General features: G+C 40.7%; 2 protein-coding genes across 3 annotated transcripts in view; both read right to left on the bottom strand.

Moving 5' to 3' along the window:
- The window catches only part of LOC306891442 (transcriptional repressor p66-alpha), a 17,539-nt gene extending 12,400 nt beyond the window's left edge, over positions 1-5,139 (bottom strand). The window contains exon 1 of one of the 2 annotated variants that reach the window (XM_079451686.1): positions 4,833-5,139. The gene's annotated coding sequence lies outside the window, so the exon portion shown is untranslated. The remainder of the gene's footprint in view (positions 1-4,832) is intronic. The other variant, XM_079451687.1, reaches the window with a different exon arrangement.
- A 2,794-nt stretch (positions 5,140-7,933) lies between these two features.
- Positions 7,934-15,115, bottom strand: mau2 (MAU2 sister chromatid cohesion factor). Its single transcript, XM_079451578.1, has 19 exons — positions 14,865-15,115; positions 14,615-14,632; positions 14,432-14,497; positions 13,611-13,706; positions 13,431-13,525; positions 13,328-13,355; positions 12,903-13,058; positions 12,677-12,823; positions 12,446-12,536; positions 12,268-12,371; positions 12,091-12,168; positions 11,892-11,957; positions 11,719-11,802; positions 11,475-11,524; positions 11,241-11,318; positions 10,825-10,936; positions 10,652-10,742; positions 9,391-9,518; positions 7,934-9,235 (listed from the first exon to the last, which is right to left on the bottom strand). The coding sequence occupies exons 1-19, from the start codon at positions 15,099-15,101 to the stop codon at positions 9,161-9,163; spliced, it is 1,800 nt and encodes a 599-aa protein (XP_079307704.1). The 5' UTR covers positions 15,102-15,115; the 3' UTR covers positions 7,934-9,160.
- Between the last annotated feature and the right edge of the window lie 584 nt (positions 15,116-15,699).

The following is a 15,699-nucleotide window of genomic DNA, read 5'->3' as shown; positions in this document are numbered from 1 at the left end:
ACCATGAAAAACTTAAAGAATATAAAGACACCCTAAGGACAAAAAAGAAACAAGATATACAAAATCAGCTAAGAGCAATTGAACAATCTCTAGAAACGAACCGCTTCTGGGAACATTGGAACGCACTTAATAAATCTCACCATGAAGAACTACCCATTCAGAACAGAGATGTATGGATAAACCACTTCTCTAACCTCTTTAGTAATATAACCAACAACCACGAACAAACTACCCTTGACAACAAACTAATCACCCTAGAATCAACTATTAAAGATTACCAAAACCTTTTAGATTACCAAATTACACTAGAGGAACTATGCGATAATATATGCAAATTTAAATCCAGAAAAGCAAGCGGAATTGATGGCATTCTTAATGAGATGATTAAAAACACGGACCAAAAATTCAAACTTGCCATCCTCAAACTGTTAAACACCATCCTTAATACAGGTATATTCCCCAGCATCTGGAACCGAGGTCTTATCACCCCAATCCATAAAAGCGGAGACAAATTCGACCCAAATAACTACCGCAGAATATGCGTAAACAGCAACTTAGGTAAACTCTTCTGTAACATCCTAAACAGCCGACTCACCAACTTTCTAAATGACAGAAACATTCTGAGAAAATGCCAAATCGGTTTCCAACCAAAATACCGCACATCAGATCATATTTATACCCTTCATACTCTAATCGACCAAGAAATAAACCAAAATAAAGGAAAAACTCTTTTCATGCTTTGTTGACTTTAAAAAAGCTTTTGACTCAATCTGGCATGAGGAGCTTTTCTTTCAGCTTATTCAATGCGGCATTGGAGGAAAAACCTACGACATCATCAAATCAATGTACACGGATAACAAATTTGCAGTTAAAATAGGCAACAAGCACACAGACTTCCTCTCCCAGAGTCGTGGAGTAAGACAGGGCTGTAGTCTGAGTCCTACTCTATTTAACATCTACATTAATGAATTAGCTCGGGCTTTAGAACAGTCACCAGATGATCTATGGTGAAGATGATCTATGGTGAAGATGATCTATGGTGAAGATGATCTATGGTGAAGATGATCTATGGTGAAGATGATCTATGGTGAAGATGATCTATGGTGAAGATGATCTATGGTGAAGATGATCTATGGTGAAGATGATCTATGGTGAAGATGATCTATGGTGAAGATGATCTATGGTGAAGATGATCTATGGTGAAGATGATCTATGGTGAAGATGATCTATGGTGAAGATGATCTATGGTGAAGATGATCTATGGTAAAGATGATCTATGGTGAAGATGATCTATGGTGAAGATGATCTATGGTGAAGATGATCTATGGTGAAGATGATCTATGGTGAAGATGATCTATGGTGAAGATGATCTATGGTGAAGATGATCTATGGTGAAGATGATCTATGGTGAAGATGATCTATGGTGAAGATGATCTATGGTGAAGATGATCTATGGTGAAGATGATCTATAGTGAAGATGATCTATAGTGAAGATGATCTATAGTGAAGATGATCTATAGTGAAGATGATCTATGGTGAAGATGATCTATGGTGAAGATGATCTATAGTGAAGATGATCTATGGTGAAGATGATCTATGGTGAAGATGATCTATGGTGAAGATGATCTATGGTGAAGATGATCTATGGTGAAGATGATCTATGGTGAAGATGATCTACAGTAAGTACAGAAGATGATCTATGGTGAAGATGATCTATGGTGAAGATGATCTATGGTGAAGATGATCTATGGTGAAGATGATCTATAGTGAAGATGATCTATAGTGAAGATGATCTAGTGAAGATGATCTATGGTGAAGATGATCTATGGTGAAGATGATCTATAGTGAAGATGATCTATGGTGAAGATGATCTATAGTGAAGATGATCTATGGTGAAGATGATCTACAGTAAGTACAGAAGATGATCTATGGTGAAGATGATCTATGGTGAAGATGATCTATGGTGAAGATGATCTATGGTGAAGATGATCTATGGTGAAGATGATCTATAGTGAAGATGATCTATAGTGAAGATGATCTAGTGAAGATGATCTATGGTGAAGATGATCTATGGTGAAGATGATCTATAGTGAAGATGATCTAGTGAAGATGATCTATGGTGAAGATGATCTATGGTGAAGATGATCTATGGTGAAGATGATCTATAGTGAAGATGATCTATAGTGAAGATGATCTATAGTGAAGATGATCTATAGTGAAGATGATCTATAGTGAAGATGATCTATAGTGAAGATGATCTATGGTGAAGATGATCTATAGTGAAGATGATCTATAGTGAAGATGATCTATAGTGAAGATGATCTATGGTGAAGATGATCTATAGTGAAGATGATCTATGGTGAAGATGATCTATAGTGAAGATGATCTATGGTGAAGATGATCTACAGTAAGTACAGAAGATGATCTATGGTGAAGATGATCTATAGTGAAGATGATCTAGTGAAGATGATCTATGGTGAAGATGATCTATGGTGAAGATGATCTATGGTGAAGATGATCTATAGTGAAGATGATCTATAGTGAAGATGATCTATAGTGAAGATGATCTAGTGAAGATGATCTATGGTGAAGATGATCTATAGTGAAGATGATCTATGGTGAAGATGATCTATAGTGAAGATGATCTAGTGAAGATGATCTAGTGAAGATGATCTATGGTGAAGATGATCTATGGTGAAGATGATCTATAGTGAAGATGATCTATAGTGAAGATGATCTAGTGAAGATGATCTAGTGAAGATGATCTAGTGAAGATGATCTATGGTGAAGATGATCTATGGTGAAGATGATCTATAGTGAAGATGATCTAGTGAAGATGATCTATAGTGAAGATGATCTATAGTGAAGATGATCTATAGTGAAGATGATCTAGTGAAGATGATCTATGGTGAAGATGATCTATAGTGAAGATGATCTAGTGAAGATGATCTAGTGAAGATGATCTATGGTGAAGATGATCTATGGTGAAGATGATCTAGTGAAGATGATCTATGGTGAAGATGATCTAGTGAAGATGATCTATGGTGAAGATGATCTATGGTGAAGATGATCTATAGTGAAGATGATCTATAGTGAAGATGATCTAGTGAAGATGATCTAGTGAAGATGATCTATGGTGAAGATGATCTATGGTGAAGATGATCTATAGTGAAGATGATCTAGTGAAGATGATCTATAGTGAAGATGATCTATAGTGAAGATGATCTATAGTGAAGATGATCTAGTGAAGATGATCTATGGTGAAGATGATCTATAGTGAAGATGATCTAGTGAAGATGATCTAGTGAAGATGATCTATGGTGAAGATGATCTATGGTGAAGATGATCTATAGTGAAGATGATCTAGTGAAGATGATCTATAGTGAAGATGATCTATAGTGAAGATGATCTATAGTGAAGATGATCTATAGTGAAGATGATCTATAGTGAAGATGATCTATAGTGAAGATGATCTATAGTGAAGATGATCTATAGTGAAGATGATCTAGTGAAGATGATCTAGTGAAGATGATCTAGTGAAGATGATCTATGGTGAAGATGATCTAGTGAAGATGATCTAGTGAAGATGATCTATGGTGAAGATGATCTAGTGAAGATGATCTAGTGAAGATGATCTATGGTGAAGATGATCTATGGTGAAGATGATCTAGTGAAGATGATCTATGGTGAAGATGATCTAGTGAAGATGATCTATGGTGAAGATGATCTATGGTGAAGATGATCTATAGTGAAGATGATCTATAGTGAAGATGATCTAGTGAAGATGATCTAGTGAAGATGATCTATGGTGAAGATGATCTATGGTGAAGATGATCTATAGTGAAGATGATCTAGTGAAGATGATCTATAGTGAAGATGATCTATAGTGAAGATGATCTATAGTGAAGATGATCTAGTGAAGATGATCTATGGTGAAGATGATCTATAGTGAAGATGATCTAGTGAAGATGATCTAGTGAAGATGATCTATGGTGAAGATGATCTATGGTGAAGATGATCTATAGTGAAGATGATCTAGTGAAGATGATCTATAGTGAAGATGATCTATAGTGAAGATGATCTATAGTGAAGATGATCTATAGTGAAGATGATCTATAGTGAAGATGATCTATAGTGAAGATGATCTATAGTGAAGATGATCTATGGTGAAGGGCCGCACGAAACGAGCGGAGATGATAATGAGCGCGTGCCGCTTTAAGACGAGGAAGAGGAAGATGATGAGCGCGTGCCGCTTTAAGACGAGGAAGAGGATGAGGAAGAGCAGCAGCCCGGGACTCTTATTGTGATTCAGGATAAACATGACAACGACGATTACACGACTGTGTCAAGACCAACCGTGACAACAATTACACGATCATAACTTGACAAAAACAGTCATCGCGTCAGAACACTTCAGATTGACGTGTCGAGTTTGATGTTCGTGTCACAACCTTAAAGTGCGAACGAAACAGACTCAACTCCGATCTACTGTACTTACTGTACATTCACATCAACTCCGAGACGGTAAAGTTTCACAGTCACAACCATTTCACAAACATTCAGAAGATAAACACACACACACACACACACACACAGATCAGATCGATAACAAACATCACAAATCTGTAATCGGACGCTCCACGCGCACACACAAACACACGTAAATACACTTAGCATCGCGTCGGTCACGTGTTTTCATCTCTCTATTATGACACATTGTATCGTGTTTAAAGTCGCGTGATAGTTTGTAACAGCGCGTGTCGGTGAGGAAGAGGAGCAGCTCGCGATCGGACCGAATCAACACGAGCGCACAAACTCTTTCAGCAACTCACCGGCTCGCGGGGACTCCGCGGTGTGTACCGGGATCGTTCTGACGGTCTCCGCCGGTTAATCGCTCCGTTAATCCCGGAGAAACACTCCACCGTCTCGCTGACAAATAATGCGCCGCGTCGCGGCGTCACCGCACTGAGCATGCGCGCGGAAGCGCACCGGGACCATCCTCATCATCATCATCCTCATCATCTCCTCACGGGACTCGCGTTACTGAGCGCGACACAACACGCACGAGAGCTGCTGCGCGAGACTTTAGTTTTCAGGACTGTTTCGAGAGGTCCGAGTCTGTCTGATCCACACTCATCCAGTCAGCAAATTTCCTTTGGTGCAGATCTGGCCCGAATAAACTGGTGACCTGCGGCCCACTTAAGAAAGATCTGGTGCCAAAACTCCACCACCAGTGAGCCATATAATAAAGACTGATGTGAGTTCAGTAAAGGACTGACGGCCCTTATGGGCCACATGTGGCTGATAGACCAGAAGCCAGAATTTAACCATATTTACCACACACCGTTTTTTATATTTAAATATTCAATAAACACAATCAAACATACATTTACATTTACGCATTTGGCAGACGCTTTTATCCAAAGCGACTTACATTGAATGATCCTATACATTTATACACATTAACACAATGATCTTCCCACTGAGATACAGGAAAGCTCAACACAACACAAACACTGATTCACAAAATGGATTTTTTTTATCACAGATTATGCAAAAGCCATTTCGACCCCCAAATCAAACACTCAACTACACAAATGTATTGAAAACCATTTGCTTTTGTCATGTTACATGTATAATACAGGTTCTCTTTATTCATTTGTAAGCAGTGTTTTTAAATAATATGTAACATTCAAAGAGTCTGTATATCTTGCATTTCTGTACACTAAAACATATGAAAATTGCTTTAGAATTAGCATTTTAAAGTTTTACTAATTAATTATTAATACCATATAGGAATTTATAGTCTGTGTTAGGGTTAGTGTGGAGTTGTGAGTCTGTGTTTTGTTTGCGGGTGTGTTTGAACCGCTGTGTGTGTGTGTGTGTGTATGTGTGTCTCTGTGTTTTCACCTTTTTTACTTGTATAACTTGAAATGTTTTGCTTATAGTCAATATGTTTCTTGTACAGCTGCTTTATAAATAAAGTTGACTTGTTATTGTTCGTCACAGACACTTTCTGTTCAATTCAAATCAATTTAATGTATAAATGTTCCAAAGCAGCTTCACAGGAGAAAATAAGAAAAAGACAGAAAAGGTCAAACACAGCACAGCACACGGTGTCTATAGAACAAGCAAGAATATTCTAGTAAACAACATCTAATAAATGCAGTCTCCCGGGGTTTATTTAATACAAAGATCTTGGACAGACTTGCTGTAGAAATGTAGAAATAACATCAGAGAAACATCTGAAGGTTTAGTTCTGCATGAACATTGACCCAGAAGAAGCGTTTGTATGTGTGAGACATGTTCAGATGTTTCTGTCTCCTAAAACTTTCTTTCATTTTCCATCATGGCCGATTCATCTTCCTCATCTGTGTGTGAGATCTGGAAGTATACAGGAAGTCTTGCTCACTATTTGACAGGAAGTGTCACGTCTCATCTCTACTGTGACCTGTTACCAAACACATCAACATCAGCTGCCCTTCTCTGTCCCCATCTCTGCGTCCAAATACCCCCACCTGTGGTCTTGGCCACTTGAGAGCACGTGCACGTGACAGGAAGTAAGAGTGCAAGTGTGTCCAATGTGTCAAAGTGTAGTGCCCTTACCGCACACTAAACCCACACTATCTTGAATAGCGCTGCCAAGCGAGGTTACACTTTATTTGACAGTGTCTTTGTTACAGTGTAGTTATACATTTAAGTACTGAGTAATACAAATACTTACTACAGGGTCAGAGTTTGGCGTAGTTACATGAGATTATGCATCATTTATAGTAAATACATGTAACATGTGTAAGAAGGGCACCGTAAAGTGTTACCCCGAGTGGTATTCAGGTATCCCACCATGCATCACGTTCTGGATTTATCATGAGACTTGCTTGGGTCTTGTGAGATGTTGCGCAAAGCTTTCCAGTGTAAGTTATACTGTACAACTACTTTTTAAGGTTATATTTATTCATTCTATGGTTGGCTAACATGTGTTTTTCAGCTTTACAGCTGCTTTGATACAATACAAATAAAGGGCTATAAAAATAACTCTATATATAATTACATATTACATATCATTTTGTAGTATAACGCAGTGTTACACAATCGATTGGTGAAAACTTCAGAATTATGTATTTTGTAAAACTGCTTTTTATCACATAATTAGAAACACCACATTCATTAACATTATGTGTTTGCACTTGTCAAGTCTGTCACAACGGGTTAGAAATACTACATGCTGACTCGGGGTCTTCACGCCCACTAGAACACTTATTTCCTGCCAAAAACAGGAAATACATCATGAAAGTGGTCAAGTGCAAAGACCGCAAGCGGGGGTATTGGGACGCAGCCTAAGTGAAGTGAAGATGGTCAAGTGACCGGCCTAGTGACGCTGACACACACACAGCCTGAACATCAGGGGTGTAATAGAATAAGATCTTCTGAATGTAATTTAATGTGAGGCGAGTCATCTCTTTGGTTTTTTTTTTTGTCAAGCTTTGTCCACAGCCAAAGCACTTTACAATCCTACCAGGGGTCTCTCTTCACCCACCAACCTGTGTGAACGCTCACCACACCCCAGCTTTACGTGTGGATGAGAGAGAGAGAACCATTGAGCCGATTCACTGGATGGGGATTATTACCACCAACAGAGAGAGTTTGGCCTGGACACCGGGGACACATCCCTTCTCTTTGCAAGACGTGCCAAGGGCTTTTAATGAAAGTCAAGACCTCGGTTTAACATCTTATCCAAAGTTTATCATGTCTTTAAGCTTCTTTCACTAAATATTCAATATCATTTGAGGTTTTCTTCATGACCCATGACAGTAGGAAACTACATGAACAACTTCATCAATCCCTCATAAAGTGTAAAGCAACATCAGAACCAAGTCAGCAGAATCAGAACCAGCCCTGCAGTTCCTGTTCAATGAATCACACAGAAAACTTTATACATGTCTCCAAGTTTATTTATAAAAAATTGATGATTTCAAAGCAGACACAAAGAAAAAATATAAGCGTTTAAAAATACAGTTATTAGGAGCCAAAGGCAACAGCTGAGCTGATCTGGGGTCAGAATTACAGCTGATCCAATGTCACAACACCTGTGTGTGTGTGTGTTAAACCAGACCAGCAAACAACAGCTTAATCACATTTATACAAACAAATCCCATTCCAAATCAAAATATGACAAAGATTATAATATTGTTAAATGTGGTTTATAAATATTCAAACTTTACAAAATTTAATAAATGTATTTGTTAAAACTACAGAGGAAAAGAAGGAAAACAGCTTTAAAACGAGAGAGTGTCCCCACAGCGTTTGCACAGACATGAAGACGATGAAAAAGACTGAAGTCATGGATTAAAATAATGAAGAATAAAAGAAACGTTCTGTCCTGAAAAACTAAACTACGAGTGGACCGGATTCACTCATAAACATGCAATAGACAAGAGTCGCTCTGATATCCACTCCATCCGTTCCTCCACATGTATACAGAGTGTTTCGTGAAGCTGAAGACATACAGGCTGATTTCAGATCAGTTTGTTGAATAAATGACTCGCACACAGCGCCCTCTGCTGGTTCCATCATCACACATGACAAAACAAATGTATTATGTTGCAAAATTGTGTCCTTTAGTAACCCAAGACAAGACCCACAGAGACGACTAGAATCATAGTTGCTTGTCTCTCATTGCAGTTAAAAAGAAAAAATCTCAGATATAATGCTTTAACAATGTGCGTTTGTACTAAAACAAACAATGTCATGCACTCTCTCTCTCGCCCGCCCGGTCAAGCTGTCTTGAGCGTGAGCAGAAACAAGCAAACCCTATCGGACACTTTATTCACGTCTCAGTTCCGGTCGGTCCCGTCAAGCCTCTCAAAGTCTTTCAAAGGAAATCGAAGTGTGTTTCATGTGAGAATAATACGATGAGAGTAAAAAAGCTTGTTCTTCTGATCATCAGCTGTTTGAGCAACAGTGACACACACCTTCAGTATGAAGTCCAGCTCAGAACAGCCATCTGTTTAGTCTCATCTGTGAATGTTTCCTCACGAGCCAAACCGTCAACAAACTCAATAAGTTAAAATCTCAATAATACAAGATAAAAATGTGCAGGGCAATGGCGGCGGAGCGATTTGTGTGTATGTGGAGGAGGCTGATGTGTAATACGGGAGGTTTAAAGCAGGTTGGCCAGGCTGGTTGTTGGTCCATTCTGAGCCTGAATCTGCACAGGTGGAGGTCCGTCCGTCCACTGCAACACAAACACACAGTAAATCCACAGCGTTCTTAAAAATTTTCAGCGTTCTGTTAGAACATAGAAATAAAAACACAAATGCTGCTTTGCAACAAAGTGAAAATAGAAAGAAATACATTGGTCTGTGTATGTGATGAGTGTTGAGGTCTTACACTGATCAGGTTGTGTTCAGGGAGACTGCAGGCGGCTATATGATCCTGCAAGAGCTGCTGGGAGAAGTTCTGATGCATCTGTGCAGCTTCATGTGCGTCTATTGAATTCCCACAAGCTTTGTTTAGATCTGTGCAGACAAACACATGACACTGAAGCAACAACAACAACAGAGCACAACGCTGCAAGAACGCTTAGGAAACGTTTCTCGATTCAACTGGTGCAGTGTAGAGGCCTTCACGGGTCGGGTACCGTTTGGGGTTTTTCCGGTACCGGTGCCAAATCGATGCTTTTAAAAAGAGCCACAAAACAGGGCTGGATGGCAGTAAAGAAGAACATTTTCAGTTTCAAAAATATTTACTAAGCAATCACACAACAAATTCACAACTAAAGTTTGAAGTGAATGTGAAATGAGCACGGACACTAACATTGCTGTAAAGATGTTTAAGTGTTTAACTTCTTTACCGTACAGCTGCAAGTACTCACCATACTTATCTTTAATATGGGCAGAAAATGCATTGAATACAACAACAGATCAAGTCCATGTACAGAAAGCCGATGGAGTTTAGACTTTGGAGTGAACAGGGCATGTGCGTGCCATTATGTAGACGTTTGGAATGCACTTGGCAAAGGATGCGACGTAATTTCCTCATTATTTTCAGCGGGCATGTTCCTTTGACAACCAAGCATTGTGTCTGTTTAATGGCATAACCTAACTGTTTTCAAATAAACATACATTTAAAAATATGCAATAGAGACACTAATACATATAAAATGTGTTGTTTATTTGCAAACAAGTTATGCCATTACAACAGAGACATTAACAAGATGGTTCATTCATATGAACGTCGTCTTTGACTACAATTTGCAGAAAGGAAGCCCAGACAGAAGAAGTGCTATTGGGCTAACCTTCTTTCACATCAGCTGCATCTGTGTGTGTGTGTGTGTGTGAGACTACAAGCTATTTCGACCTCAGATGACGCAGCCTTTGAACTGAGACGCAGCTACTAAGGCATCCATGATCGCCAGCAACAGAGTTCTGCTGCTGCTGTATACCACAGACCCGAGACACAAAGAAATAGGATTGAGATCCGATCGGGTCATGTGTCCTCCATGAAGACCTCTAGTGCAGTGTAAAACAAGTTGAAGTGACACAAACGCACAACGTATTTAACTTGAATTGTACAGACGGCGAGTGTCTCTGTAGTATCAGCAACACTAAGAGTCATTAAGAAGATTTATGTGTTTGATGGAGAGACTCACCCTTCAGTAAAGCAGAAGACCACAGCTGAACTGACATGTCAGGAATCTTACTGGCCAGCTGCATCGCTGGAACCACCATATTGTTACTCTCCTGAACACAAACAAACCAACCATTGAAAGCACTGGAAACATGTCGACAGCGTTTGGAGTGATATAGACAAACGGGGGGTTACCCGGTGGTTTCCCAGCACATAGAATATGTGTCCCAGCAGCACCAGAGAGCAAGCCGTCAGACGATTCAGATCCTCTGCATTGGACATCTTGAGCGTCTCACGCAGAAAGCGTCTACACAAACACAGGTGTGTTAACAAGTTTGTGATGAGGTTTGTCCTTACTGTGATGATTGACAGCACACACACACGTAATGATTTTATGCTGTAAATAATTCACAATTTATCCCCTAAAAATAAAGATCATAGAAATTTTTTACATTTTTAGATTATCAAAAAATATTGCTCTGTACAATTGAGAAGCTCTTTTGCCACGAGTCCCCAGGAGTTGCTTTGCATTCAGGTTTAGGTCCTCACCGGGATATAAAAACAAGGCCTCACACATACAGGTGTGGAGAGGACAGGAAGAAGAAACTCACTTGGCTTCGTTGTACCGACCCTGGAAGAAGGACAGAAGCCCCCGGATGTAGAACGCAGCTGCCCGCAGACAGTGAGAACTGCACAAGAGTCCAGACATACATCTTCACATTCAGATCTTGTTTGTTTGTTTTATTGGTTGTTAATATGACAGTCAGCACATTAGAGAGAAGTGACTAAACCTTTCACAGCACAACACACACGATCTGTCAGAAGAGTGTGAAGACTGACGTTACCTGACAGGAAAGTTGTGATCAGGGTTGATCCTCTCCAAGAGACTGTAGAGCTGCACAAAACAACACAGAACACCATGAGCTCGGCAGAACCCCCTCCTGTCTGCACCGATTCATTATTTTTGCTTTAATCTTTAAGCACGTATAGCTCCAATCTCTGTTTAACACATTAACCTTGTTTACATTCATTCACAGATTCAACTACATAAAAGGAAGAAGAGAAAGTAGTTCTATCTGAATGGCACACCTCCTGATGTCTGTTTCCCTCTCTGATGTAAACACTGGCCAGGTTAGTCACGATGAACGCCCATAACTCCTGATGTGTGGTCAGCTGAAACACAGACAAACTCTCTGTGATTACAATCTGCACGTGACATAAGCATCCGAACATTTGAATGTGAAGTGAAAGGTGTGTCTCACCCTGAGAGCAGTGGTGAACTGAGCCTCGGCATTATCCATACAGTTCACAGAGATGCAATACAAGCCCTGAGAACACAAACACGTTACACAGCAGCATTGAAAAGCATTCTGCAGCCGCTCATTTACTCCATCGAAACTTGTGTTCGTGTCTAATACTCGCCGTTAAACACTCAGACACTGAGCAGATATATACACTCACCAGCAGTGTGTGAAGCTGAGCAGCGTGATTGGAGAAGAGCCGTGGAGACTGCTGACACAACTGACACACCTGAGAGATCTGAACACACACACACACACATTAATAACACACAAACTCAACACTACACTACACACCCGAGAGATCTGAACACACTAACGCAACACTTCGCGCACACACCTCCTGTAGCGCTGTGGCTTTGTGTCCGGTCACCAGGCGACACATGATGATGTGCTCCAACAGAATGACTTGAAATGAAGATAGAATGGGGCTGCAGTCCAGCACTGAAACAGACCATCACATCTTAGCATGTGGACATCACATATATGTGTGTGTGTGTGTGTGTGTGATGTCGTACTCTTGAGTTTCTCTAACTGCATGAGGGCTTTATCTGTGTATTTCTGAGCTTTCTCTAGATATCCAGCCTGCATTGAGTGCATGACGGTCACCTGAAACAAACCCATTAACACACATTAACACTGATCTCCAGACATCAGTCAGAACAAACTATTCCATTACTATTGGTGCAGAAGAATGAAAGAAAATCTAGTTTGCTTTCATGTTGCTATACGAGTGGAAAGTCACTCACGAGATACACCAGCACACACATGTGCTCTTTCGGCAGCCAGTGGAAGAGATCAGCTGAGTTACTGGGCAGAATCTCATCATCATGAAGAGTTGAGATGGTCTGGATACACTGCTGGAGCTGCTTCAGACACGGCTTCACACTCTTCACCTGAACACACACACACACACACACGTCAATACTGAGAGAGAGAAACCTCTGCGTGCGTGCGAGCCTGTGCAACACTCACCTGTCCAGCGTCGAGGTAATGCGTCACCTGCAGCACCAGGAAGAAAACACGCAGTGACTCTTTCTGGATGGGGTTTCCCTGCCAGGTTTCCACGATCTGTCCACACAGCGTCAGGAGCGGATGAACCTCTTGCAGCTTCCTCTCCATCAACAGCAACTACAAACGCACACAAAATATCTCACAAACAACACCAACTCTCCTGAAACCGTCAGCCTGAAATATGTGTGAGGAACGTTGACCAATCACAAGTCAGTGCACAAATAATATTTTGAATAATGTATGCATGAACAACAAGTGTTTAGTGTCTGAATAACACGATTACAACAAATTTTGTGAATAATTGTAAATAAACTGACATTGCAATGTTGAAGATCGTGTTTTGAGGTTGAATGTGGACTGCAGAGAGCAGATCTCATGATACTCACCATGCCTTTACTCAACAGGAAGAGAGCTCTGTGGAAATAAACAAACATGTATAAATGTGTCAATGACATCACGTCTGTGTGTCATATTGAGAGAAATAAACACCTGGTGTATTCAGATCCAACCACTCGAGCGTATTCAGCACCGACACCCAACAGATCACACGCCGACACAAGATCCTTCTCTAGGGTGTGAAGTTGCTGTACAGGTACACACACAAACACTTCAAGTTAAACACTGAAACTCTTACGTCTGATAAAGAGAGGTCCTGCGAGAGTGACGTACCGCCAGCTGAAACAGAAGTCTGCAGTGCCAGTAGGGGGTCTGCTGTGAGATCTGGATGGCCTTCCGTAAAAGAGGCTTTGCAGAGTCCACCAGATTCTTCAATATCAAACAGTTTCAATGTTTACACACGCAAAGACATCAATAATGAAAAGACCATCACGTTATCTCACATTCAGCAGACTGGCTGTGTGGAATATTCTTTAAACTGCCACACTTGCTTTTTTCTTACAAACGGCTTATCTCCAGAAATAAGATGGGAGAGGCTGTGAAAGTCACGGCTGAAGGGTTTACATTGTAAAGGTCTTTGCACTTACAGTCCGACACTTTCGTATTTGGCGCTGGATCGTACGGTTTCTCTGAATTGTCAGAACACCTCTCAGAATTCAATGCATTGTTCCAAAGCAGCTTTACAGTCAGCACATTAGACAGTAAAAACCCAACACGGTGAATGTGTTTATAGAGCAAGCTACATTATTCTAGTAAATATTATCTCCTGCTGGTGCATGAAGTGAATGCTTGTCTGTAAAGATGCGTCTTTAATCTATAGATTTAAATTGGGCGAGTGTGTCTGATCCTGGAATAATATCAGGAAGGTTATTCCAGAGTTTAGGTGCTACGTATGAGAAAGCTCGACCCCCTCGGGTGGATTTAGTTATTCTAGGTGTTATTCTGGTGTTTGTTTTTGACTCAATGTGCAAAGGCCTTTAGTCTCCTCATTGGAAATCATGAGTTGCTGAACAGAACAGCACATCATAAACACATTAAGGACACACGTGACCCATTAAATGAAGTGTTCAGCTGTGATTGACAGGGACTCTCACCTGCTGACAGTAAAGCTCAGAGAGGAGACTGGCCGCCTCAAACTTAACATCTTCAAACTGTGGCAGCTGTACATGCGAGTTAAGAGCAACAACACTTGTGCTTCAATAGCAACAAAAGTGCAAACACATATCGACATAAAAGCAACACAATGTGTGTGTGTGTCTGAATGCGATGAAGGATACTTGCTGCGAGATGAACCACTGGAGAAAACGAAACAAAACACAAACGTTAAAATCATGTTATTACACAAACACAACTCACGAAAGACACACTCGCTTCTAAAGCCTGTTTAAATGATGTCTCTCTCTAACGTCAGTGTCTCACAGCGGTCGTGTAAATAAACACTTTTCATAAGAAAAACGCGTTTTATTCGCGGCCCGCTCTGCGGCCTGTGCGCTCGCTGAAGCCTCGGCCTTTCCTGCAGCCTCTCACCGCTTTCTCGAGATGCGTGCGGGCCAGCTCGCTGTTCTTCGTGTGGTGGTACAGCACCGAGCCCAGCTGCAGGTGCGTCCGGGCCTCGACCCTCTGCGGAGGCTTGAACTGAAAGACGGCCTGCAGGCAGTGCACGCACAGGCGGATCTTGGGTGGACTGGAGGTGCGGAAGTGTTCGGCGAACCCGAGCAGCGCTAGATACCAAGACTCCGGAGCCTCCGCGCCCGCCGCCATCATCACAATAACAACAACACGAGATTGCGACAGGAAATCTCGCGAGAGCTCGCCCTCGACGTCTCTGCCCCGAACGGGAGTTGGGCTTTGTTCTCGCGAGAGTAACAGCGGTCGCAATGTGGCACATCCGGCTCAGTGAGCACAACCCACCAGGACATCCCATAATAAACATGTACAAAAATACACCTTATATTATTATATATGTACATAAAACGTTAAGCCTTTTACAGTACACGAAGCCAAGTACCAAGACAAAGTAGAAAAGAAACACAAGTCTGTATTAATGAGTCATTTCCACAAGGTTTTATTATTTTTATATAATAGTCTCATTCGTTAGTGGAATATTAATGTGCTCATCTCAACTCTTGAAACCTTTAAACGTCTTTGTGCTTTGAGAAGTGAATTTAAGGACAAACTCCACATGTGTGAGAATATGTAGCCAGTACCCTATAACTTTGACATCCATTATACATATTCATTCCTCACCTTTCAATTACCTTTTTAATGCTTCATTTTCTATTCCATTAGGAATCATGGTAACCACTTTACATTAATGTATCCTTTATGAAGCTTTATACATGTGTTCATTAATGATTCATAA

This window comes from Barbatula barbatula, assembly GCF_947034865.1.
Source record: "Barbatula barbatula genome assembly, chromosome: 3".
In the NCBI taxonomy this organism is placed as follows: domain Eukaryota; kingdom Metazoa; phylum Chordata; class Actinopteri; order Cypriniformes; family Nemacheilidae; genus Barbatula; species Barbatula barbatula.
The sequence above is the reverse complement of the archived record's forward strand: the minus strand, read 5'-3'. Positions and strand labels throughout refer to the sequence as shown.

Excerpts from the sequence above, each read along its gene's own strand:
- mau2 (XM_079451578.1), bottom strand. The coding sequence starts at position 15,101 with ATGATGGCGGCGGGCGCGGAGGCTCCGGAGTCTTGGTATCTAGCGCTG. Across the intron at positions 13,707-14,431 it reads CTGAGCTTTACTGTCAGCAG|AATCTGGTGGACTCTGCAAA; the intron begins GTGAGAGTCCCT and ends TTGATATTGAAG. Across the intron at positions 12,169-12,267 it reads AAGCCACAGCGCTACAGGAG|ATCTCTCAGGTGTGTCAGTT; the intron begins GTGTGTGCGCGA and ends GTGTGTGTTCAG.